General features: G+C 44.3%; 2 protein-coding genes across 4 annotated transcripts; one reads left to right on the plus strand and one right to left on the minus strand.

The window, feature by feature from the left end:
• Positions 1-1087: 1087 nt before the first annotated feature.
• Positions 1088-11647, plus strand: PDZD9 (PDZ domain containing 9). 3 transcript variants are annotated; one of them, XM_080981150.1, is made up of 7 exons: positions 1088-2521; positions 2582-2655; positions 3905-3961; positions 6184-6363; positions 6788-6980; positions 9129-9934; positions 11308-11647. In XM_080981150.1, the coding sequence occupies exons 1-6, from the start codon at positions 2247-2249 to the stop codon at positions 9631-9633; spliced, it is 1284 nt and encodes a 427-aa protein (XP_080837276.1). In that variant the 5' UTR covers positions 1088-2246; the 3' UTR covers positions 9634-9934; positions 11308-11647. The 3 variants fall into 3 exon arrangements, with proteins under 3 accessions (XP_080837276.1, XP_080837274.1, XP_080837275.1); XM_080981148.1 differs by having other exon boundaries at positions 1088-2655; XM_080981149.1 differs by having other exon boundaries at positions 1088-2655; positions 3908-3961.
• Positions 10820-26475, minus strand: UQCRC2 (ubiquinol-cytochrome c reductase core protein 2). Its single transcript, XM_080981128.1, has 14 exons — positions 26299-26475; positions 24979-25071; positions 24720-24869; positions 22077-22141; positions 19743-19799; positions 19099-19223; positions 18389-18486; positions 16982-17039; positions 16773-16868; positions 15064-15263; positions 13473-13553; positions 12657-12733; positions 11654-11807; positions 10820-11070 (listed from the first exon to the last, which is right to left on the minus strand). The coding sequence occupies exons 1-14, from the start codon at positions 26458-26460 to the stop codon at positions 10987-10989; spliced, it is 1500 nt and encodes a 499-aa protein (XP_080837254.1). The 5' UTR covers positions 26461-26475; the 3' UTR covers positions 10820-10986.
• Positions 26476-27148: the final 673 nt, after the last annotated feature.

A 27148-nucleotide genomic window follows, 5' to 3' on the forward strand; every position in this document is an offset into this window, starting at 1 on the left:
CCTTTCACACTTTGTCCCAGACGGGGCGGGGCCTGCTAGGGAGACGGCGGCGGCGGCGGCAGCAAGAGCATTGGGCGGGGCTTAGAGCGGAGAGGGCAGGCTTCAAGGGCGGGGCTTCCTACAGGGTGAAGGGGCGGGGTTGTAGAGATGTAATGCTGCGCGAGCACGTGAGGGGCGGCGCTAAAGGGCGGGGCGGGGCTGAGGCTCGCTTAGGGGCGGGGCTCGGCGACGAGCGAAGGCTTGAGGAAGGGGGCGGGGCTAGTTTATTTAAATAAATAAATACCGTATATTTATTTTTACTGAGGGGAATTTAATTGAGAAAAGGGAAAAGGAAAGTTGCGCTATTATTGGACTACTACTTACGTACTAAGGATTTTTATGGGTGCTGGAGCAAGACTTTAGGAGAGCCACGTTCAAATCCCCATTCGCTACCTCTTTTCCTGTCCTACCTCACAGAGCTGTTGTGAGGAGAGAAGGGAGGGAGGGGTATGAGACCCTTGCCAGCTGCCAGCTGAGCTTCCTGGACTCTCCTGGGCAAGGCAGGCCACCTAATACAGCCTGAAATGGTGCAGCCATATAGTTTCCACCTCAGAGAGAACAATACATAAGATCAAGAGCGTGTGTAATGAATTTGCTAACTACATTTTACTGCTCTTTTACAAGTACCCAGAAATCTAAATCTGACCCACTTGCTACCAAGGGTGTAGGATGCTTGGCCAATGATTGGTATTCTAGACTGCCAAGTCTAGCAACTCCAAAGCCACAGAGTTGTATGGATTCTAAAAATATATTTAGCCATAGCAACACCCCTTCCTTTCAATGGCCATCTAGAAATACACACCCATAACACTGGTGCACGGAAACCTAATTGCCATGTGACATTTAAGCTGCAGACTGTCTATCCAGTTTATTTTTAGACCCTTCTGCACAAATTGCAAGGTATAAAAGTGCCATATTCAAGCTGCAGTCCTGCACAGAATTACCTGGAAGTAAGTGCAGTGGAACATAGGACAGAACAACACATTATCTGAGCAAACAGGAAGGAAAGGCGCTCAAACAGGACAACCAGCACAGGGTGCTCAACCCGTCCTGCACCCACTAATTTTTCCTCAGACATGCTCCTCTCTCCAAAGTTATTCTTGTCCACCCCATTCCAGCTCAAGTCACTTTCAGAGCCACGCTTTGGAAAGTACCATGGGGGAAAACCCTTGCTCAGTAGCAGAAGACAGGTGTTAGTAGCTGAATATCCACAGTTCAGTTTTTGGCATCTTCATTTTTTAATCTAGTAGCAAATGATATGTAAATCCTCTGCTAAAGTCCCTAAGTATTGTTGCTACTTAGGCTGCGTACACACAACATTTTATTCTAGAATCTATGGAGACTGGTCCAGCATACACACCTTTGAAGCACATTTCCCTGCACAAAGAATTCTAGGCACTATAATTATTTGAGGGTGTGCTTCAAAGGTGCTTTAAATGTGCAATGTATATGCAGCCTGAGTACTTGATTTTTCTACGTAGTCCACACACAATCTGTGATTATAATTTTTTGTTTTTCTATTGCATTGTTTTTGCTCCTGAAAAGCACATATTGACTAACTGGCTTCATTCCAAAATAAAAGCTCATTTTGGATTGCTTCTGCATTACCCTGCAACATGTCTAGAACTTGTGGACATCCAATAAAGCTGAATGTTGGAAGATTCAGGACAGAGGAAAGAAAGTTCTTCATGCAGTACATAGTAAAACTATGGACCTTGCTCTCTCAGGAGGCAGTGATGGCCGCCAACTTAGATGACTTTAAAAGAGGATTGGACAAATTCATGGAGGAGAGGGCTATTGATGGCTACTAGTCATGATGACTATGCTCCACCTCCACAGGTGTTTCCGAATGCCAGTTGCTGGGAACCACAGGAGAGGAGAGTTCTTGTATGCTCAGATCCTGCTTGTGGATTTCCTGCAAGCATTTAGTTGGCTACTATGAGAACAGGATGCTAGACTAGATGGGTCTTTCGCCTGACCCCGCTTGCTCTTCTTATGTTCTTATGTTCATTGGAGATTCCAAGAATCTTGGAATTCCACGGTACTAGTATTCTAAACTGTTACTAGGCATCAATGTCAACTTGCCTACCGTAGTGTTCTCCCTTCACATGACACTGTAGGCTGGTGGTCTCTTCCCAAAAGGCTTTCCAGAGGCATTTCTCTGACCGTCTTTGGCTACACAGAGAATCCACGGAGGCTTTGTCAACATGGACCACCAGAGGTTTTCTGGTAGAAGAGGTTCATCTTATGAAAGAAGGCCATCTATGCGACAAACGTCATATGAAAGAGAGAGGTCATCTGACAGAAGAAGTTCAACTGCCAGAAGGAGATCATCTGCCAGAAGACGGTTGTCCGACATGAGAGCTTCATTTGACAGAAGAAGGTCATCCTTCAGACGACCATCCTTCAGACGACCATCCATCAGACGACCATCCTTCAGAAGACCATCTGTCAGACGGCCGTCTGTCAGAAGACCATCTGTCAAATGGTCATCCATCAGAAGACCATCTGCCAAATGGTCATCCATCAGAAGACCATCTGCCAAATGGTCATCCATCAGAAGACCATCTGTCAAAAAAAAATTGTCTTTCAAAAGTGCGACATATTTCCCACCAGGTAATCAGGACACCGAAATTTGTTTAAGGTTCCTCTAAACATCTGTATACACAAAGCGCATTTAAAACACATGACCTCCCACAAAGAAATGTGGGAACTGCAGTTTGTTAACTATGCTGGACAACTTAGTTCTGTAAAAAGTAAACCATAGTTCCCAATATTCTTTGGGGGGAGCCATGTGCCACATTGTCCTATACAGTAGTCTTGGCTCCATGAATTATGGGTTTGCATCTCAACACAGGCCCTACCTGGGATCCTGTGTCCAGTTCTGGACACTATGGTTTAAGAAGGATATTGACAAGCTGCAACATGTGCAGAAGAGGGCAACCAAGATGATTAAGGGTCGGGAATGGGTGAGGGAGTTGGGTATGTTTAGCCTGGAGAAAAGAAGTGATAGGAACGCCATCTTCAAATATCTGTAGGGCTATCACATGGAAGGTGAAGTAAGCTTGTTTGCTGCTGCTCCAGAGGATAGGAGCTGAACCAATGTATTCAAATCTAAAGATAGGAGATTCCAACTAAACATTAGGAATAACATTGTGACAGTAAGAGCTGCGGGTCAATGGAATGGATAACCTTGGAGGTGGTGGACGCTCCTTCATTGGAGGTTTTTAAACAGTGGTTGGGTGGCCATCTGCCAGGGATTCTTTAGCTGTGACTCCTGCATTGCAGGTGGTTGAACAGGACAATCAATCCTTGGGATCCCTTCCAGCTCAGTAGTTCCATGAACACTCCTTGTTTTCTTTTCAGGATTCCTAAATGAACCTCTCAGATGTTGATAGTCTGGTATCGTGGCCAGGATCCAAAGAACTGTGCAACTAATTCCAGTATGCCCAATGGGGCTTTGGGGGCTCACATTTCTCCAACAGCAGTCTCCAATGCTTCCTGGGGAAAGTCTTTTGAAAGCTAGTATGTCTCACACAGTTCTTTGGGTCCTAACCCTTGGAAATAATACATCTGGAATGAAACTGATTTGCTCTATAACTCTGAGCTTAAGTTTTGGGAACTGGGTCTTGAAGCCCATTAAGCTAAGGAGAATTGTATGCTTGAAGCAGGTGCTCAGAGCAACCTTTGGTCCTTCAGGTGTTGCAGAGTAGAACTCTCATCCTCCCTGTCCCATTGGTCATGCTTGCTGGTACTGGTGCAAGCTGTGGTTCAGCAACATCTGGAGGGCCAAATGTTCTCCCGCACCTGGCCGAGAGGGTTAGGCCACATGAGCTTTGCAACATGTCCAAATTCTCTTCCTTAGCAGATGAAGAAGAAACCTCATCAACAGACTCTGATGATTATTACAGCTGGGACACAGGTGAGTGTGGCAAATTCAATACAGGCAAAAGAAAGGATTTCTTCACACAGTGCAAGATTAATTGCTGGAATTCACTGTCACCAGATGTTGGGGTGCTCAATAGTTTCGATAGTTTAAAATGGGAATTAGACAAATTAATGGAGGATAGAGTTATCCGCACCTGTTAGGCAGGATGCTCAAAAGTAGTTGACCATAGGAACATTGGAAGCTGCCCTATACTGAATCAGGCCAATGGTCCATCTATCACAGTTTTGTTAGCACTGATGGTTCTCATGGTTTCAGGGAGGGAATCTATCCTAGCCCTACCTGAAGATGCCAGGGACTGAAACAAAGATCTTCTGCGTGAAATACAGATGCTCCACCCCTGAGCACCCTATGTCATGGACTGGTTGAACGCAGAGGAATGGTGGGAGGAACCAACTGGGGAACCACCAAAGAAAGAAGTCTCAGAGTCTGGGGAGTGGTGATGGAACAACAATGAGTGGTCAGAGGGAGAAAAGGGAGAAGACTGCGAGGAGGTGATATTGAAAGCTGAACAGGCAACAGGGTTTAGTGAGCTGGAAGAGTCTGTGGCGGAGAGAAGTTCAGAGACAGTAGCTGAAGCAGAAGGGTGGGAGGAGGGAGACCAAGATGCAGAGATTAGTCAGGTTGGTGAAGTCATGGGTATCTCCCCCTCCTGTTGCAACCAGCTCCCCTCCCCCACCCCCATTTCCCATAATCAGAAGAGTGTTGAAACAGGTGGAGCAGTGATAGGCTGCATGCAAACATAGTCTCCGATTGCTTGGGGGAAAACCCTGGGGAGGAGGGGATTTAGATGACTGTGGGGAGGCGGGGACTTTCAGTATCAGCCACTGGTTAATGGGGTAAGACCTACTGGAGATGAACTGCTGTGTTTATTTGGCCTGGCACTCAGCCAAGAGTTAACTCCAAATTTGAACAGTGTGATTTACTGCAGGCTCACTTTTTGACACCCTACCACTGGATACCAGTTTCTAGTGGGGGGGGGGAGGCTGTTGCTAGCATGCCCCCTCCCTGTAAGCTTCCCAAATGTAGGGTTGCCATATTTCAAAAAGTGAAAATCCGGACACAAAAGTTGTTGAGCTTTATTAATGAAATTTGCCAAAATCCACACTTCTGACATGGGTTGCCATACAGTCAGATTTTCCCGGACATTTGAGCAATTTCCGCCCAGACGCTGTTTACAAGGGCTGAATACCGGCTATGTCTGGGAAATTCCAAAAAGTATGACAGCCCTAGCAAAGGCATCCATTTGAGCATTGTGGAAAACTGAAGACTGGACTCAGTGGATCTTCCAACAGGGATTTTGTTCTTCGGTGTCACCAGATTCAAAGAGCTACTGCAGTGAATAGAGGCTCTGCCAGGCAACCAGTTTATTCAGCGTTCATTCTAATTTGCTTGCATGAAACTTATACAGTGATTAGACCAGGCTTCCTCAACCCCGGCCCTCCAGATGTTTTGAGGCTACAATTCCCATCATCCCTGACCACTGGTCCTGCTAGTTAGGGATCATGGGAGTTGTAGGGCAAAAACATATGGTGGGCTGAGGTTGAGGAAGCCTGGGTTAGACTATGGACCCCTCCAGAATGATTGGGGGGGGGGTTGGTGGGAGGAGAGTTGGGAGCGCATTGCACAACATGTCATTGATTAAATCACTAGTATTTAATCATTGACATGTTGCATTGCTCAGGGTTTTACACTGGACCATCTATCCACCAGGACAAAATGGATAGCAAGTTCGAAAGCACGTCAAAGTCCAAACAGATAAATAGGTATCGCTCTGGCAGGAAGGTAAACGGCATTTCCGTGCGCTGCTCTGGTTCGCCAGAAGCGGCTTAGTCATGCTGGCCACATGAGCTGGAAGCTGTACGCCGCCTCCCTCGGCCAGTAAAGCGAGATGAGTGCCGCAACCCCAGAGTCGTCCGCGACTGGACCCAATGGTCAAGGGTCCCTTTACCTTTACCTATCCACCATTCTGTTTTATTAGTTGTCCTTTAATGTTTCCCCAGGGTTACCACTTGGAGGGGCACATATGAACCAAAGTGCAACAAAAGCCGGGGGGGGGGGCACTCCAGAACATTTTTGGTATGAAAAGTCACAGGACTTCAGCAAGAAGCTAAGGGACATGCACTAACAAAGCAGTATGTCCGCCCAGAAGCTTTTGCAGGCGCAAACAATAGTGGATTGCTTTCTTTCTCATTTAGATGAAGATACCAGTTCAGATATGAGTGGATCTGAACATACTTTAAGTGCCACTGTGAAGACAAATATCCAAATGGGAGAGCAGGGATTAGGCTTAATCCTCATTCAGAACGGGCCCTACATCCAGATCTCAAGCCTGGTCGAGAAAAGTGCAGCAGTAAGAGATGGGAAACTCCAACCAGGTAAGCAGGTGGAAACAACCTCAAACCTGGGGGGTGCCTGGCTGGTATGTAGTAGGAACAGAAAGAGCTTTTACAGCAGCAAAGGAAAACCTCTCCCATGGAACTCCCTCTCTTCCACTGCTTGTTGCATTAGACCCAAATTAGTCGCAACCATTAATTCCAATAAGTCTATACTGAGTGGGACCAGCACCACACATCAATGAGATGTAGGCAGTGTTTTATTTTATTAAAAAGAAAAAATGGTGACGGTACTCACCATGATGTTGTTACACTTAATATGGTGGGGATGGGGAGATGCTGGTACTGAGTACCCTTGAGTACCTCCATGGGCAGGCACTGGATGTAGGAACTACCAGGTTAAACAAGCCAAGAGTGCATTCTGCAAACAACTTCCCCCAAACTAATAGCTTTCCTTTCCTTCCAGGTGACATCCTGATTAAAATTGGGCATGCTAATGTCCTAGGGTGGACACTACGAGAGCTAAGGCAGCTTCTACACACCACTCTCATTGGGACCGTTCTGCAGATCCAAGTTTACAGGGAATTTATGAAATTACCAGTCCGATGGGAAACTGCCATCGACAGCATACCTGAAAGAAAGGGAGCCAAGCTAGGAGAGTAAGAAACAATACATTTCTAGTTCACTATCTGGGTAAAGGTCATGAGAGTGCTGGGAGGCGGGAGAGGGTTGGAAATCTAATGGTAACATTATTTGACCATGTCAACTTCCCGAAATGTGTTGTATCTCAGTGGAAGTGTATCTCAGTGCATACACTTTGCATGCAGAAAACTCCAGGTTCAATCCCTGGGCTCTCTCTTCCAAGGGGTATAAAGACCCCATCAGAAACTCTGAAGATCCATTGCCTGTCAATGTTGAGCAGGGAGGGATGGGGAACCTCAGGCCTTGGGGAGAAATGTGGCCCTTCAGGCTTCCCTATCTGGCCCTTGGGACTCTTCCCAGACCACCCGAGCACTGGTTGTGCTTCACATCCTAAATCTTTTTGCATGGCTGGCAGGTGCTCTTGGACTCTGCTAATACCTCTTGCTTGCCTGGACAGAGGATCGAGAAGGGTATGTGCACGGAGAACCTAGACAACTATGTGAAGGTGGAATCTGCCTGTATTGCTCCACTCATTTATGGAATGCTCTCCCCAGGGAGGCTCACCTGGTGCCTTCATTATATAGTTTAGGCGCCAGGCAAAAACGTTCCTTTTCAACCAGGCCTTTGGCTGATTAATATCCTACAGCCTGTTAAATGTGTATGTGGGAAGGGGGGTATTGTTTTACTCTTTCGATTTACTTATTTACTTGTAAATCCTGTTTTTATCCTGTATTTTATACCCTGAGATCTTATGATGAAGGGCGGTATTAATAATAAATAATAAATAAATAATAATAGCAGCAGCAGCACCTCGGGCCCTGCTCCATCAGTAGCATGCAGCCCCCAGATGTTTGGTTGCCCAGATGGGAAGGTGGTCATCTGGCTGAAAAAAGGTCCCAACCCCCACTTGGGAACAGCTAAAAATGAGCCAGTAGTTAGATGGTGTAAGGGAAGCAGCAGCATTGCTCCCTTGCTCAGTTGTGAAAGTTTCATCTGGTAATTAGCAAAAGAAATTGGAAAACACATACTACACAATGGAGTGATTTTTGTAAAAAATAATATTCAGGAACACATGGAGTAACAGTTATTCTATAAACTGGGATAACTCCATTCAGTGAAATGAACAGAGTCCCTAGTATCATTTAGCAGAAGCTTCTTGTTCTTGCTCTTCCTCCTCCTAATTCCAGGACTTGAGGAAATAAGGGATAGAAGAAAGGGGTGTTCTAACCCAAGCTGTTAGGATGAGAAAGAGGAGCCAGTGATCATGGGAGCTACTGGAAGGATGAGCTGTAGTGTTTCATCTGATGGCTGTCACCAATGCAAGTCTTCTTTGCAGCCACCCACACCCTATAAAATTAACCAGTAAAGAGGTCTCCACCACAACAGTTTGACATCAAAATCCACCTAAGCACTGTTTGCAGACCTTGAAGTAGCAGAGCACTAGCTTTTCCCAAGCACATAATTTATATTTAATAGGCTGCTCTAGCCTAGTGACTTAATGCATACAATTATTATACACAATTTCCCCCATCTCCAAGGAGCTTGTAATGTTATGTTACAAAAGAGGTGGAGGAAACACAGCACGGAAGCCAGAAGTGCAGGGAGTAGAGGGTCAGCTGCTTTATTTTAAAAATACAGGAGGGTGTTGATAGTAGGATACGTTGATTGGTAATATGATAGCAATAATCTAGGCCAAACAGGAAACATATAGCAACAGGGGAAGCTGACATATACTGAGGCATGCCTCTGGTCTATCTATACAAAAGGTGGGGAACCTTTTCTGGCCAGTGGGATAAATCCTTATCTCCCAACCCCCCAGCAGGCCATCCAATCAACTGACATCACAATGACATCAGGTAATGCTGCACTTTGAAGCCCCAATTGTTGGGACTTCAAAGTGCATCACAGGGGTTATCTGAAAGCTCTTTTGCAAGCAGACCCCCAGAAGAGGGAAGAGGTTTCCAATGAAACTACTGTTTAAATGAACCTGGGACTGTTCTGCTTGCAAAGCTATGTTCTGTCACTGAATTGCAACCCCTTCCCGAGTTACTAAATGCCACAAGTGGCCAAAGCACTTCTTTAAGATCTGCCCTCTATGAATCAAATAGAAGCAATCCTTACAACATTACTGCTTTCCAAGACTCTCTGTGTTGTGTTCATTTCAGGACGTCAACTTACACCAGTGAAGAAGCTTGGTCGAGCAGCGAAGACTCTGAAGATTATGATTGCGGCTGTCATGTTAGTGACGACGAGGAGCTTATTGGTGGGAGCCATGTCGTCAGCTTCGGTAGTGATGAGATCTATACTACAACCGAAGTCACTGAGGTTCCTGTTAACAGAACTGTACATGCCGATGCTTTTCCTAATGTCAAAGCTGTACCATCACTTTCTTTTGAAACTTCTAAGCAACCCAAGTGGATCTCTAAAGACTGGCACATCTTTGAAAGGAAAACCTACACATTTACCGTGGGCTCAGACATTGGTAACGACATTATAATTCATAAAGACTTTGAAGATGAAAGTGATGCTGACATTTCAAGTTTGTATTTAACGTCCTCATCGCCATATTGGACTATGCTAAAAGGTGTTGCGCCGCCATCATTGTCATCTTCCTCCTCTACTGTGTCGGATGCATTTTGGCTTGAAAACTTTTCTCAAGAAGTTGAATGAGGCAACTGGTTCCAGTTTTGCACCGCCAGGAACTGGGTTTCTGAAACTGGATCCAGTTATAAGCTGGATTTTCACTCATACAACCTCTCCGCCAACTGATGGGTTTCGTCTGTTTGGCGAGCAGAAAACGTGGGTGTTTGAAAGAAGCGATGCTCCCTCTTTCGAGGGAAGGAGAGAATAATCTCAACAGTGGAGAAATAACTACAGTCAGTTTTCATATAGACATGTCTCTGGAAGTCTAGCAGCCAAGCTATATAGCACAACTGCAAGAGCAGAACTTTGCCATCTTCTGCTTGTGAAGGTAAGGAACAGTATTACTTCAAAAGGAATTATGCCAGACTCGAAATTAATCTAACCCTTGCCACTTTTTAGCTGAACCATTAGCAAAGATTAGGGAATTCTGTTCTTAGCATTTTACTGCAACACACACGCCCACACACATTTGGAAACTCAGTATCTGTATGCAGGAATGGGTTCCCTGCGCCCCACAATTCTGGTCCGTGTAGCCTGATGGTATGACATGCGCCAAACAATGTACAATCCTCAAGCTTCTCAAGGGCCCCTTGGCTTATCGTAACAACCAAAGTTTCCCCAGTGGTGCCAAATTGATCCACGCCTACTTTATATCTGACCCCTCCTTTAATTACTTATATCCTACCTTTTAAAGGGGGAAAGAAAACCACCCCAGTCCCACTTTTTAACGCTTTATACAGTTCAATAAATTTGGTGTCAACACTAAGGAAGAATTTGGAATGTTGTGAATCCCCTCCATCACCACAAAGGGAGGGATTATATTTTGTACATATACACCCCATTTCAACTAGCTCTTTGTGTTCCTAAAGCAGGTTAAGTGTGCACAATTAATTAAGCACACTTACATACCCCTTTGTTTTAAAATGCTTTAAGCATTTGAACTTTAGAAGAATTAAAGGCATTCAACAATTCTCTTGAGATTTTGACTCTCACAAGGCCATCCAATGAACCCATTGGCTGTGGTGAGGTTTTAACCTGGGCTTCCTCAATCAGTTCACCAGCCACAAGACCAAACTGGCTCAGAACAAAAAAGCAGATACTCAGGGTTGTGCTCAACTTACACAATTCCATATTAAGCACCAGATGCTGCTATAAGAGCAACAGAAAATGCTTTAAGTGCATAACAATACAGAAGACACAAAGATACTGAGAATCCTGTTAAGAGGATGAGCTCTGCACTTTATTTGGTGTAAGTGTACTGAAAGTAACCTACAGCGCCAAAGCATTAGGAACTCATAAATAATACAGGACGATAATGACAGTCAACACAACTGTCTTAGAACAGAGTCCATTTTGAGGCTGTGCCTCGTGTTCAACTTCTTACAACTCATCCACAAAAGGGGTGTTTGCCAAATCCCCACTAGCTGCCATTGACTTCTTCCCACTAACAAACTTCTTTGCGGCCTGAAAAATAAAGCAGAAAGATAGCAGAGGACAAAATGTTAGGTGATTGAGGCATCATCCGCTTTGGAATCAGCAAACAGAATCACTGTATTTGAACAGTGGCTGTTTTTGAGCTTTAAAGGAACTGCTGACTTAGAATTTGGCTTGCAGTGGGTGTAGGAAGAGCCATTTGTGGGGCAGAAAGCCAGTGTTGGCATTCATTTAATATATTTGTATTCTGCATTATACCAAATCTAGGTCTCTGTGGCAGCCGGCAAAGGACAAAAATGAGAAGCAAACCCAGACACAGAGGACTGCAAACACCCCAAACGCAAAGGGTAACACCAGCCAAGTGCCATTGGAAGTGTGGGGGGAAGGAAACATTTAGGGTCAACACTTCACAGATACAGCTCTGATGGGCATTCCAGAGACTGGGAGTCACCGGAGCAAAGTCCTGTCCCTCAGAATTAGGGTTATGAGGACTGCTGGCCAACTCAAGAAGCAGGTCATCTATTTTGTCAGCGCTACAGAAAACAGGAAGAGGGGAAACCGTTCTAAATACAAAGCTTCTGATTATGTTGTAATCTACAGGCACCTTACTTACATTCACAATGTCAGCAGTGGCCACAGAATCAATCTTTTCGGCCGCAGCACTTGGTGATGTGTATACCCCAGATGCCAGGGCCTGAGAGCCAATTTCATCAAGCAAGCCTTCTGAAGACTCCACAGACATCAAGTAAGCCGCCTTCAGCTGGTTTCTGTCAAGAATATTGAGGAAAATGAGCATAGCAGCCTGCGTAGGAATCTGTAAATATGATGGCAGACAATCGGCAGGAAAAGTATAATGTGGAGTGCATTTATTTACACTGTCTTACTTGCATTTGCAATGCACTTTGTAATTCTGACAAGTTACAGGATGCCTATTACTTTAAAACAGTCATCCGTGAGACTGGAAATCACAAGGCATTCTTGAAGGCAGGCATGAGAGAAAATCCAGCTTCATGGGAGGAAAAACAACCCTCAGTTAAATAGGCCAAAAAAGTGTTGTAATCATGTATTTTATGAAATCATGTAAAACCTAACAATTTATTAGATTTCCATAGTTTAAGAGTAAAGTAGATTTTCTATACATTTTAGTGTTCCGTTGCGGCTCCTTTTTTTAAAAAAAGTAGTCCAATAATGTATATTTTACATAAGAAACAGCCATTTGCCAATTCAGAGTATTTGTCCACCTTATCAATATTGCTTACTCTGACTAGCAGCTGGCAGTTCTCTAGAATCTTAGGCTGCCCAAACCTTTTAACTGGGTGGCAAGCAGGGTTTGAACCTGGGATCTTCTGCATGCAAAGCATGTGCTCAACAACTGAGCTACGCCGCCTTCCCTGAATGCCTCAACCCTATCTCATTTGTCCTAGATGAGAGGCACGTTTCTTATTTAGACATAAAAACGAGAGCTCTTACTTTACTTAAAAATACAACTGATTAAAATGTACATCAACAATTCCCGAATATCAGGAATGTGTGCCGGGGCAGAAAGAGGGATGTGTATAATATACGATTTTGGGCTGTGAACAGGTCACAAGAATAGCTCTGGTAAGCTAACTTACTTGGCTCTTGTGACTTCCGCATCAGTGACTCCACCCTGGGCAATTGCCTTCACTTGGTTCAAAGCAGCTTTGATTACCTTGATTCAAAAACATAAAAATATGTTGCTGCCGGCTACAAAAGACAGAATTCAACCCCTGCCCCCACTTTATTTACATATACCTAGAACTTTTATTAGACATATGCAGCCAGAGCTGTCCCTTGAGGTTTGTAGGGCTGAGGGAGAATCACTCTGTGTGGTCCTCACATTATTTGTATACAGGGATAATCTGAGCCAGATCAGGCCTTCTGCATCTGCAATGTGCACTGGGGGGGAATATCCAATTGGAGTGAATGCAAGTCCCATCCCCTGAGCAAGCTGCAGGGGCATGGATGGGTGGATTGAAAGTGGGTGGGTGAGAAAGAATAGCAGGCCTCTGGGGCTTCTTTTCACCTGCTACTAGATCCTTTTCTTTTAACTGGAGATGCCAAGGACTGAATCTGGGTTCTTCCACTATGGTCTTTTCCAGAGCCAGATTACTTTGTTTGCCCACTTACAATCATATGAATTAAGGAGATTTTGTAAAAGAAGCTAATCCACAAGATGTTTCATAAAGGTATCTATCATAAAGTACATCTATCCCTCTGACCATAGCAACTTAAGGACACATTTTCTACTTTCAGCACATCCTTCCTGAAAGCAAAACACCCCTTGCAGTGTCAGGAATACAGACATTTGTCGTAAAACCCTACCAATTGTTAAATAAATCCTTATCAGAACTTGCAGACTGAACGTGCTTCCAATTAACTTGGTCTGAGAAAACCAACTGGTGACTTACCTCCCCAGCAGCTGAAGCCTGGGATACAGTGTAAACGCCAAAGAGTCCGGAATCAGAGTAATTCACATTAAATGCTGCTGCCTGCAAAAAAAATTTGATTTCAGTTAGCATATTCCAACAAGCTCTTTTCTTCATGCGGAAATGTTTTTGGCATTTTAAAGTAGTCCATGTTTAGACAGGCTAAAATTCAAAATAGGAAACAGAGTTAGGAAATAGGCCTAGGAAATAGGGTTATCATTAGTTTATTATTGATTGTTCATATTTTAGTTAATGTATGTAATTGTGCATAAATTTAAAACAGTCAGAAGCCACAATCTCAAATGAAAAATTCTCCTTGTATGAGAGAAGTGGGAAATGCCACTTCTTAGAGGGCATTTGCCAAATTACAAATAATTTTGTAATTATTTGTACAGTAGTATCTTGGTTCTCAAACTTAATCCATTCCAGGAGTCTGTTTGACTCCACAAACTGTTCGAAAACCAAGGTGTGGCTTCCAACTGGCTGCAGGAGCTTCCTGCACTCAAGCAGAAGCCGCGTCGGACGTTTGGCTTCCAAAAAACATTTGCAAACTGGAACACTTACTTCCGGGTTTGCAGTGTTTGGGAGCTGATTTGTTTGGGAGCCAAGCCGTTCGAGTACCAAGGTACCACTGTACTGCAAATTTACTTGTATTACTTAAGAAAATAAATCCATAGGTTCATTTAATCAAAGATACTTTATAAAATTGCACTGAACACTGCAGCTCTGGTAGAAATATTTGGCAAAAACCATTAGGAGCTTCTATCACATGACCCCTTATAGAAATTCCATTCATTCCAAAGGGACGTCTGCCGCACGTCTGTTGTCATCGTTGCTGATAATAACTTAATTTATATACCACTTATATGCTAAAATTACTTCTAACTGGGTTTAACAACTATACAATCAAGTATGAAATCCTTGATTAAAAAACACACACAATTACAATTCCATTGGGACATTAAATCAACCCTTAATTAAAATTAAAAAGAAACAAGCAAGTTAAAAAGTACAATTAATCCAGTAAGAGAAGAAGTCTAAGTCCAAGGAAATGCTTGGCTAAACAGGTGTGTCTTCAGCAGTTGGCAGAATGCCAATACTGATGCAGCCTCTCGTATTTCAGTAGGAGTGGCATTCCACACCACCAATGAAAAAGCCACCCCACCCCCATGTTACCACAAACCAATAATTATCAGGCTGTGGCAAAACTAACCAGGTTCTATTAGTGGATTGCATCCTTACAAGGCACTGGAGATAAAAAGAATGGTTTTCAGGTAACTGGGTCCAGAGTTATTTAGGACACTGTATCTAAGCAGCAGAGCCTTAAAACTGGCTTGGTGGCTACTAACCAGCCAGTGCATGCTTTTCCCAAAATATAAACGGGTACAGGTTTTATCCAGTGCTAGTCCTGCACAGAGTAGATCCATCCACTGAAATTACTGAACATAACTAACTTAGGTTCATTAATATCAACAGTTCTACTCTGAGTAGGACTTACAATGGATACAACCCTACACTTCTCTGCTCTTTTTTTGCTCACATTAAAATCACAGGTGCAAGCCTACATACTTACATCAAAAGGTAGGGCAGTTGCCTTCGCAACACCTTGGATGAGCTTACTGGTAACACTACTTCCTCTCTTAATGAGAGGCCCTGCCCCAAGAACATGCTGAAGGACACTAAAGGCGTTTGCTTCTGCACTTCCTACAGCAGCTCCTTCAGCAACTACGGCAGCATGGACAAGGCTATGGCTGTTCAGCTCTCGGATTTCACCTTAGTGAGAGGCAAAAAGAGGCATTATATGCTCATCAAAGCATAACACATCAACAATCCCTGCAATGATAGCATTTTCTCTGTCAAATCGTCTACAGAGAAGCCTTCCCAAACCCACCATGAAACTGGTAGCGTTATCAAGCCACCTCCTAAGAAACTACAAAGTTCCCTAGAATGCAGTTTGAAAACTAACACAATCAAAACACAAATTCGGATAGAAGCCAAAGTGACTTTCAGATAGGATATTAATGCTACTGCCACGAAGTATGCTAGAGGGAGAGCTTAGAATTTCTCTAGATCTTTAAGGCCCAAGTCAACAACAGACACATGATGGCTACTGAATTATGAAACTGAATTTTCAAGGTGATCAAGTAGACAAGAAAATTCATTTTCTTCTGTACCCTGAAAAACTACAGCAGCCTTAGAATTTGGCCCTTGCCCAGCAGGCAGCAGGTCAAAGTGCACAGGCCAAAGTGGTGTGATGGCAATGGAATCCACTGAAAGGTAAGTCACATGCTCTCACCCTGCAGGACTGTTGTGAGAACTAGGAACAGCACTGTGGGAGAACATCTGTTTTGCAGGGGGAAGGTCCCAGATTCATTTCCTGACATCTCCAGTTACATCAGCAAGCGTCTGGAAAGGCCTCTCCCCACTCAATACTCTGGATGATCACTGCCAGCAAGAGCAGATGATAAAGGCCTAGATCAACTTTTCCCAACTGTTTTGGACTACAATCCCCATCAGCCATAGCCAGTGCGGTTAATGATCAGGGATGATGGGAGTTTGGAGAGAACCATATTGATTGGGGAAGGATGGCCTTGATGGCAAAATAGCCCCAGCCTGGCAGTTAGGAACACGGAGTCCTAGGAAGCTGCCTTATACTGAATCAGGCCACTGGGTCCATCCAGCCTAGTATTGTCTACGCTGATGGAAGTAGCTCTCCAGGGGTTCAGGAAAGGTTCTCTCCAGAGCAGATGTTCTACCATTCATCCCCCAAAGAAAAGATGCTGCTTTGTGCTGAATAAGACCATTGAACTGTCTGCACTGACTGGTAATGGCTCTCCAGTGTTTCATACAGGACATTCCCAGTTGTACTTGGGAATTACCGGGGATTGAACCTGTGACCTTCTGCATGCAAAGCAGATGTTCTAGCATTGAGCATTGGCCCCTATGTTCCTGTGAAGCATGTATGCCCCACCCTGAACATCTTGGAGGAAGGGTGTGATAAAAACGTAGCAAACTGTAATATGCCTATTGGGAACAGTAATCTACAAGCCATATAACATGTGCTGGAATTCTCTGGTCTTTGTGAAAGGTTGTCCCTGGGTGTGGAGTAAGGCAACAATGCAGTGGCTGGGGCAGGGGTACAGTAGGTTTGAAGGCTGGATGATGGCCCCACAGCAAGATGTCAGAAGGCAGGATGGACTCACCCCATCAATCTAATTCAGCAGCACTGCTATAGAATTATCAAGAAATATGCAGGTACCAAAAAAGAGAGAGCACATTTACCTCCACGGTACTTGGCCTTCTCACCAGCTGAGCCAGACCCGCTGCGGATGTTTAGGAAATGTTCTCCAATCTGCTTCAGGTCAGAATGGCTGACACCTGAAAGGCAGTGTTAGCATCAGAAGAACAACCCAGAGGTTTGCGGCAAAAGGTGTTCTTGTCTTTTAAAAGAACACAGCACAGCCACAAGACACAGATCTTGCCTTACATACCGAGCCCCACCAGAGCCATTCTGCCACTTGTGAAGTTGTTCTGTACGAACTGGTGCAGCTGTGATGAAAAGGAAGATGTGCGTGTTAGTATTTCTGCCACGTAACTAAAATAAGAACTTAAGAGTCCTTCTGAATCACACCAAAAGGTCTATTGAGTCAAGCAGCCTGCTTTTACAGTGGCCAACCAGATGCTTCCGAGAAGCTCATAAGCAAGACATGGTAATCACAGAATCATAGAATTGTAGAGCTGGAACTGACCCCGAGGATCATCTAATCCAACCCCCTGCAATGCAGGAATATGCAGCTGTCCCATAGGGGGATCAAACCTGCAACCTTTGCATTATCAGCACCAAGCTCTAACCAACTGAGCTACCCGGGGGCCATTTTAAAAAATTTACCTTATATAAGTTGTTTGCCTGGACTATGACTGTGCTTCACTTCCAAAAAAGCACATTGAGGAGCCTTAGCGTTTGAGGCATTTCAGAACAGAACTGGTTTAAGTGACACCAGTTTTAAACATCTTCACAAATATTTTGATTAAGTGCAACAGCTTGTGGAAACAAGTGTTAAAATGCAACATGATGCTTTATAACTGCAGCCCAATACACTTACTCTAGGGGAAGTCCCCAATGAATTCACTGGGGCTTCTCAGTTGGCCTGCATAGGATTACACTGTTGAAAAACCAACCAAAACAAAGTAAGGGGAAATGTTCTAGGTAGGATCAATACACTCAGATAGGGGAGGAAATTCGCTTCCAAACCACTACAGTGGAACCTTGTGTACTGTCCTCCTTGAGAACGCTGCAGGTTACAAGCTCCGCTAACCTAGAAGTAGATGGTCCCGGTTGCAAACTTTGCCCCGGGATGCAAGCGGAAGTATTGCGGTAGCAGCAGCGGGAGGCCCCATTAGCAAAAGCGTGCCTCAGGTTATGAATGGTTTAGGCTTAAGAATGGACCTCCAGAACGAATTAAGTTTGTAACCAGAGGTACTACTGTACTCAAAAAAGATGGCATCTTCCTTACAAATAAAAACTTTCAAGGTAAATTTAAGTTGTTCTTTTACCACTGCTTCTTTGAAAAGAGACATCTCCAGAACCCAAAGTTGCATTCAAGCAGGCAAAGGATGGCTTGCATTAACCAGGATCAAACCCTGGTTTTCACTTATGGTTTGCTGAGCAAGTATAAATCATAGGACAGGGAACCTCTGGCCCTTCAGATGTTGCCAGACTACAACTCCCATCATCCCTAACCATAAGCTGTGCTGACCGGGGCTGATGAGAATTGGAAGCAAAACAGCAACAGGAGGGCAGGGAAGAGACGAGCGTTGCAATTAAGTTGATGTCTTTAGTGCCAAGCTTCTCTTCATCTACAATAATTAAGTATAGTAAGTGCTGTTTAAACTCTTACTTGTTCCGAAGTAATCTTCCCAATAACGTAATCTGGACAGTACAAGGAGTTGGCAAGGGCATTACGATAAGCCGCTGCATGCAAGTTTTCAAGAACACCTATGCATAAGACAACGGAAAGTTTGTTTACTTGTTGTAGTGAATCATTTGTACCCAAGCTGTGCTCTGCAGAAATGTGTTTTTCATCGATTGTGTGGAGCTTCCCCTTCAATACTAAGGTGAAGCCCCTGTTCATGCAGAATATGCAAATCAAATCCACTCTGGGAAACAAACTGTCACTTAGCTCTGTCTAAACAATCTGCAAAATAGTTTGCTGGACCATGGATGTTGGGTAAGGATCGAAAAGATAGTTTTAGGCATATCCAAGGTCCTAGTGTGGGTCCACTCAGATTTAAATCACACATACCTTTGTTCCACTAAAAAGCAGCCCTACATTTGTTTATTTTTTTAAAAAAAATGCTGCTCCTTAAATTCTGCTTGGCAGAGAATAATGTTTTTAAAGAAAGAACTCCATCGCCCCCTTTATCACTGCAAATGTCAGCAATAAAAGATTATGGAATCATTCATTTAAAGCTGTATCAGTTGTTGAGGGCACACAAGATATCCACCCATAGGCAGGGGGAAACTATTCCACTCAAAAGGATTGTTTCATACTTGTACAATCTTAAAAGAAATACTCCTCGTAGCCCCCAGCAGATTAGGAACACTCACCAACTTGAGGATTCTGAAAGGCAATCGCCTTGTCAATTCTTAAACGGGGATTGGCCTCAGCCACTTCCCAGCGCCTGAATTCTGGGGCCGTTGTGACATTTAATAAATACTCCAAAACGGTATCACTGAATAAAGGAAGAACATCATGTATCAAGAAAGGATCAAACAACTGAGGCTTCAAAATAGTAGAGAGCAGATCAAGGGCAAGCTGATGTTAAAATATAAAAATTCAAAGGTAAGTGGGTTAGCACGAATTTCAATGGCATTCCTTCTGAGAATTTAAGACTGGACTCAAAAGTTACCTAGTCTCTACATGGCACCTTAAGGAAAACACACACGGCTCCTGGACCAAGAAGCTTACAATCAATCAAAATACTGACGGGGGGCCGGGGGAGAGAGAGACAGGGAGTTAGGTAACGAACAAGGGCAGAATTAATAGATGTGTTTTCTTCCTGACAATCCTTTTAGGAACAGACCCACAGATAAACATGTGCCATGTTATTTATAGCTCAGAATAAAGTCAAACTGTGTATTTCAAGGGCAGGAACAAAAAATTACTTATGCAATGATGTTCTGTTGCATTATCAATGGGAATGCTTACAGAATGCGTTGAAAACTGATTTGCTACACATCTAGAGGCTTACATATAGTCACGCAGGCATTCAACGGAATAAACCATGTTCTCTCTGGTAGATGTCACACTAAAAAAAGAAAAAGTACATTGTTCAAAAGTTGATATGAGGTTACTGGTTCCTTCTGTTTACAGTCCTATTGTGGGCTTGCTTACAATTAAATGTTTTGTTATTAATGTTTTCTACCTTAAACCACAATACCCACATGCAGATTTAGTACACATGTATACCGCCTATTGTAAGAGTCCCCGTGAATAGTTATCTTTCAACCGTATAATAAACTACTAATTATGCATTGCTAAAACTCTTCTGACTGAGAAACATAAAACAAGACAAAAGAGTTGTAGCCGATCAAGTTCTACTCAGAGTAGACCCAATGAAATTAATGAACGCAAGTTACCCATGTTTATTAATTTCAATTGGTTTACTCCAAGTATGGTCAGCACCGGATACAAGCCATGTGATTCTGATTCACAAGAGTCTGCAATAACACTATATTAAATAAGGAGATAAAAGCCGCTGTTACTGCTGCCTCTTCCAGTTGCCGCCATGAGGACTCGCAGGCCACCACTGATTGTGCCGCCACCACCAGGCCTTGCAGGTTGTCACCACTACTGCTAACACATACCACCATCATGGCCAGCTGCTTCTGCCTCCTAGCAGGTCTGCTGGCAGTCCCACATTATTTGTATTCACTGACTCATCGCCATACTTTGGATTGTCCTGAATATCACCATTTGGTAGGCAAGCCCAGAACCAAAAGTCCTACTGGGATTCATTTTGGCTTGCCTGCTGATGAAACTCAGTGTGTGATGATTGATAAGATTGTCATTTATCTGTTTTAGGCCCCTAAGCAGTAGCAGTTGCCTGGACATTGTCCTGTTCACCTCTGTATAGTTCCTTCCTTATTTTAGACATTGTGGTAGATTGCAATGTTTAGCTGGTGATAACATTGCAACGTTTAGCTGCTGATAACACTGCAGTTTAGCTGGTGAGTTATTGCGATGTTGAAAACCAGATATCACCTATCGCCTGATAACTTGGCCCTCCAGGTGTTTTGGGACTACAATTCCCATCATCCCTGACCACTGGTCCTGTTAGCTAGGGATGATGGGAGTTGTTGTCCCAAAACAGCTGGAGGGCCAAGTTTGGCCATCACTGGCCTAGCCCTTACACACTGTGATTCACACGATATTGCCAGCTCAAATATTATGAAACAATTATCACGATGTGAACTTCGAAGCTGTGAACTTCGAAGCAACCCAGCTTCAGGTGCAGTAAAGGAGATGGAACACTGGAAGTTACCTCATACCATTGGTCTATTTAGCTCAGTATTGTTTACAAAGTCTGGCAAAATCTCCAATATTTTTTACTAGACTTTTTCCAAGCCCTTCCTCGAGATGCCGGGAACTGAGCCAAAAACATTCTGCAGGCAAAGCCTGTGCTGTCCTGCTGAGACACAGCCACTCCTGACTTCTCACTCTAAGCGAGAATCATGCCCCAGGCAAAGTCATATGTTTCTAGAGATGTGGCCCCTTTCCCCTGGTTTATATGAGCATATATGAAAAATACAGGACTCTCTTTCACTGTGATTACACTTCCTTTCTGCGCTGATATCACTACTGTTGAACCATGTGCTACGGTTCTACATACCAACATGCTTGAGGAAGCACATATAAAACAAAATAATTAAACTCCAGGATGAAACTGGGAATCGTTTTTGAAAGAACTATTGCAGGGGGAATGAAGTTATATGGTTTTAGCGGTAATGTAATAAAGAATTAAGTAAAAGCTGATTGATAATGGGCCAAAATGAAAAATTTAAGGTTAGACCGTTAAGATAAATTATAGAACAAAAATTGAGAAAGATGGAAAGAATTTGCTGAAACAATTAATTGATCTAGAATACAAAGAAGGGAGGTGCGAGGAGGTTGATGAAACAAGCAAATGAAAGGTAAAGATATGGAATATTGGATGTGTGCTTTAGTGTTTTTGTTGTATTGTTTTTCTATGCTTTTCTTTTTATGTATTGTAATGTATGTCCTGTTAAATTTTTTGTTGTCTTTTTTGTAATTTCTAAACCTTTAATAAATATCATTTAAAAAAAATGAAAGAACTATTGCAGGGGGAAGTGCAATTAAAATTGGATAGTGGACAGATGTTTAAGTGAAGCCTGCCTTGTGATTAAAACATGAAAAATTACTTTTTAAAAACCCACTCACCCTTCTTTTCAGTACTTCTGCCTTGGGCTATTCAAAGTCATCCAACTATGAACTGCCATAATCAGAGGAATCCCATTTCCATGTAATTATTCAAAACACAGTTGAGCATTAAACAATTACAAACCTTAGGCTACCACCAACAGCTTCAATACCACGGGTGATTTTGAAGGCAGAAGCTCCTTTTGTAGTCTGTAGGAAAACCAACATTACACTTTCAACTGCGGGCATCAAAACAAAACTTCAGTCATATCTAACCCATATGTTTTAACTTGGCCATTGGGTATTGTAACCAAATACGCAGAGCCAATGCTTGCATCACTAAACTGTTCAGGTATAATGAGTAAGCCAGAGCATGTTAGGTCAGTGTTATGCTGCAAGATAAACACCCTATGGAAATTCAGGAGGCTTATTATATACTTAATCCTTATGCTGGAACCAGACAAAACTGAAAGTAGCAAGACTGCACCTCCTTTTCTCCCACCCGGATAACAGTGATAGAATGTGGTGGTTTTAAAACAGGATCAGACAAAATCATGGAGGATAAGGGTATCAACAGCTACTAGCCATGATGACTATGTTCAACCTTCATGGTTGCTAGGAATCACAAGTGAGGAGAGTGTTCTTGCATTCTGTTCTTGCTTGGAGGCTTTGAAGAGGCATCTGGCTGGCCACCATGACAAGATGCTAGAAGAGATGGCCAATGGCTTGATCCAGCAGGGCTCTCTGCAATTCATAACAGTTAGCGGTGCAGGACTAGGGCAAAGGAGCAGGCAAGCCAGCCTAGATCTTTGTGCTGCCGCACGTGTCAGGTGTGAAGTGGGAGGTGGTGGCTGCTGCTAATCAGCTGGCCAGCCTCCACTTTGCTCAGGGGACCCAGGAGCAGCTGTGCTAGAGCATGTTAATAGCCTGCTAGTGCTCCGGCCAAAAGCCTCTCCATTAATAAAGGGAGGTCTTCCTCAAAGCCAGCTAAGCCTTTGGAATAATTAGAGACAAGGAGAATAAGGAGAAGAGCGTCTGACACTTTTGTGCTTGCAGGTCCTTAGAAATATCTGCCAGCAGGGCCTCCTTAAGGGAAGAAATCATTTCTTTAGAAAATGAAGATGTTTGCTTGGATACATTTGCAGGGTCTGTTGAGATTCAGAAAGGCTAATTTGCTGTTCCTTAACACAAGAAAGCAGTCTTGTTCTCCAAGGGCCTCTGGTGGTCATGGAAAGTGGTACAGCCCAAAACTTTCAAATACAGTGGTGCCCCGCAAGACGAATGCCTCGCAAGACGGAAAACCCGCTAGACGAAAGGGTTTTCCGTTTTTGAGTTGCTTCGCAGGACGAATTTCCCTATGGGCTTGCTTCGCAAGACGAAAATGTCTTGCGAGTCTAGAGATTTTTTTTTCGCTTTCCCCCCCCTTTATCTAATCTGCTAAGCCTTTAATAGCCTTTAATTGCCTTTTAGCAGCTAATCCCCTAAGCCTTTAAGCCTTTAATAGCCGCTAAACCGCTAATAGCGCTAATCCGTTAAGCCGCTAATAGGGTTGCTTCGCAAGACGAAAAAACCGCTAGACGAAGACTCTCGCGGAACGGATTAATTTCGTCTTGCGAGGCACCACTGTAAACTGATGCTGCTCCAGCTGAGGAGGGAGTAACAGCAAAGGGACACAAGCAGCTCTTGGCACCTTGCACTTTCAGGTGCAGAAGAGGAGGCAGAACTGCTGGTTCCCCAAGCCTTGTGCCAGTCGCTGGCATGGATCACTATGGCCACCTCCTTGACTTCTTTTGACACCATGTTGAGTGCCCAAGAGGGGCCCTGTGATAGAAGCGTTCAGGGCTGGAGGCAATGGACATTCAATGGTGATGGTAGAAGTATGCTTGAAGACAGCTCTGTCTTTGCCTGAAGATGTCATGGCAGCAGAGAAGAGGAAAGTAATATCCGAAAATGAGGAATGGTAAGGAGATTTTTTTTTAGGGTGAGTGAGGAAAGAGCAGAAAAGGCTAGAGAAGGAGCAAAATAAAAAGAAAATAAGAGTAGACCGAAAGTCCTTCTAGTTCAGCATCCAGTTTCCTACAATGGCCAACCAGAGTCTCATGAGAAACAAAAAATCAAGGCATGAGTGCAGCATCCCTCTTTTTGTTGTTCAGAGACATTCTGATTCTAGGAGGCAGTACACAGGGATGAAGATCAACAGCCATTGATAGCCTTATCCTCAATGAATTTGTCCACTTGCCTTTTAAAGCCAACTAACTGAAAAGCCTGGCTGGATTAGTAAGGCCCACTTAGTCCAGCATCCTGTTCTTACAGTGGCCAACCTCTGTGACACCTACAAGTATGATCAGTGCAGAAGGGACAACAAATGGCCCATAAAGCAGAAGTGATAGGAGAGGATATACATTTGATTGGGTGGAGGCAGGGGGAAGAAAAGAGGGATATCTGAGAGAGCGCAATATAATGATACTCAAAAGCACATGGTCACTGCCTGGGCAAATGGCAACCCATCATGTAGATGCTACACACAGGCCAGCCTGAGAATGGTTTTACTTGAATTTGTATTGACACCATTTTTTTCTCCTATGAAAATAACAAAAAGTATTCTCCTCTGTGGTTTTTAACACAGTAGCACAAACGTTTGTTTTTCCAGAATTTCAAAAGTACTCCACTCACCTCCCCACCCTTTCCAGCCTCCCAATTTCACTTTTAGGATACCAACACTAAATAAGCTGAATATAACACTTTGCTTCCTTAATCTAAAGTCAAAGAAGTTGAAGAAGAAACCCACCAGGTTAGATGCAAGCCGGAGCAGGTGAGCAGTTCCCAAATTGGTGGTGGTCTCATACCTGCTGCCTGCTTTGATGAAGACACCAATCCTTGAAACTGGAGAATAATTTTCCAGAGAAGCAATCATCAAGCCATTTGGTAGTTTTGCAATCTGCATTTATAAGAGGACACATCAGTCTACGTGAAATCACACTGCTCCACTATGTGCTGCTCTAATTAGAAGATATCAAAATGCAAAATAACTTCCTCTTCAGACTAACCTCAAGATCCTGGGGGTGTAGCAGTACTTTTGACCGTTCTGCTCCTCCAGGGGCTTCAACTTTAGGCGCAGTCTTGAGAGAATAAAATCTCCTCTAATAAGAGAAAACAATGGTAAGCTAGATCCATACACATTTCAACCAATTAAATTTGAAAGATAAGCAATGTGGTGTAGTGGTTAGTGTGTTGGACTATGACCCATAAGACCAGGGTTCAAACTCATCCATGCTGTTCACTGGGTGACCTTGGGCCTAACACTGCCTCTCACCCTAAACTACCTCACAGGACTGTTGTGAGGATAAAACTGGGTAAGAGGAGAAATATGTATGGCTCCTTGAGTTCCCTGGAGAATATATGTAGTATGTTATAAATAAATAACTGGCACAAAGTAAACATGCCAGGAAACAAGCATGTCCATGTTCCAAGACTGTGGATATCAAGCAGGCATTCACTAAAAACATTGTTTAGACCACCGAGCCTCTTGGGCTTGCTGGTCAGAAGGTCAGCAGTTCAAATCTGCACAATGGGGTGAGCTCCTATTGCTCTGACCCAGAAACCTGTCTGTGGACAAATGGAGGCTCCATCGACCCGAAAAGTGAGATGAGCACTGCAACCCATAGTCGCCTTTGACTGGACTTAACCGTCCGGGGGTCCTTTACCTTTTTACTTAAGACAACCCTACCCTGATGCTTACTTAGAAACGCTTTGAATTTTAATCTGCTTTTAGCTTCTTGTTCTTGCAATTTCTCCTGAATTTTCTGGTTTCCTCTTTTTGTAAAGCACTTGGATGTGTTGCCGTTGTTTGCAATAAGCGATGCATAATTTTTTTACGAAATAAATAAATAGCTTAGCCGTTCTCCCTAGAGACTAATTTGTGGCCTGGGGGGGGGGTGTTTCCGTGCGGGGATTTCTTTCCTTCGTTTTCAACGGTCATTTCTCCCCCTGCCGGAGCGAACAGCATTCTGTCCTGCGTACGTCAAAAGGGGAAACGCCGACTGACCGCTTCAGATGGTGCTGGGGCTCCAGGGGCAGGCCGACCTCGGGGCTCCTGCAGCGACCTTCAGCCTCCCGGCAGAAGAGGGGTCTGTCACCACCCTCTTCTCTCCCCAAAGCGGCTGCTGAGAAGGAGGAGCGGCGCCCGGAGATGGATGAGGCGCCGGCCTTCCCTTTCCCCTCCTTCCCCGGTCGAAGGCCCGAGTCAAGGTCGCTCCCGGGAAGCGGGCGCTGCGCTTCCTCCATCGGGCCTTCACCGGCCCAGGCGCCTCTCTCGCTCCGGGCTCCCGCCCCTTCACCGCCGCCGCCTCCAGGGCGCTGCTACTCACCGAGAGGCACCGCGCTGCCGCCGGAATGGGCTTCATGGTCTCCGACCGCCACAGAGCCCTCCGGAGCCTCCCCGGGGAAGAAATCCAAGATGGCCGCCCAGGAAGCGGAAGGCTCTTCCGGTCCACGCCGCACTGCCACTCTTTCCGCGCCGCCCGAACCATAGAGAAAGCGGAGCCTTTCTATAATCTCGCGTCTATGCGCCCAGCGCCTGCGACTGAGGAAACGCCCCCGCCCCGTAGAGGTAGGGGAACGTTGTTCCAGCATGGAAACCAGGAGAGGAAAGCGGCTAGAGCGTCCCAGGCCAGTCCATGAAGGTGATAATCGTTCACCGCTAAGAATCATCATGCACGTCCGGTTCTCATTTGCAGTTGGTAGAATCCTGGATGGCAAAGGACGAAAACAGAAGCTGAGGACTAAAAACTCTGCTGTGCGCAGTTAGCTCGCGGGCTGACCCTCCAGCCACCTAGAATCATAGAATCATAGAGTTGGAAGAGACCACAAGGGCCATCGAGTCCAACCCCCTGCCAAGCAGGAAACACCATCAGAGCACTCCTGACATATGGTTGTCAAGCCTCTGCTTAAAGACCTCCAAAGAAGGAGACTCCACCACACTCCTTGGCAGCAAATTCCACTGTCGAACAGCTCTTACTGTCAGGAAGCTCTTCCTAATGTTTAGGTGGAATCTTCTTTCTTGTAGTTTGGATCCATTGCTCCGTGTCCGCTTCTCTGGAGCAGCAGAAAACAACCTTTCTCCCTCCTCTATGTGACATCCTTTTATATATTTGAACATGGCTATCATATCACCCCTTAACCTCCTCTTCTCCAGGCTAAACATGCCCAGCTCCCTTA

This window comes from Podarcis pityusensis (genome assembly GCF_964106645.2).
Source record: "Podarcis pityusensis genome assembly, chromosome: 14".
NCBI lineage: Eukaryota > Metazoa > Chordata > Lepidosauria > Squamata > Lacertidae > Podarcis > Podarcis pityusensis.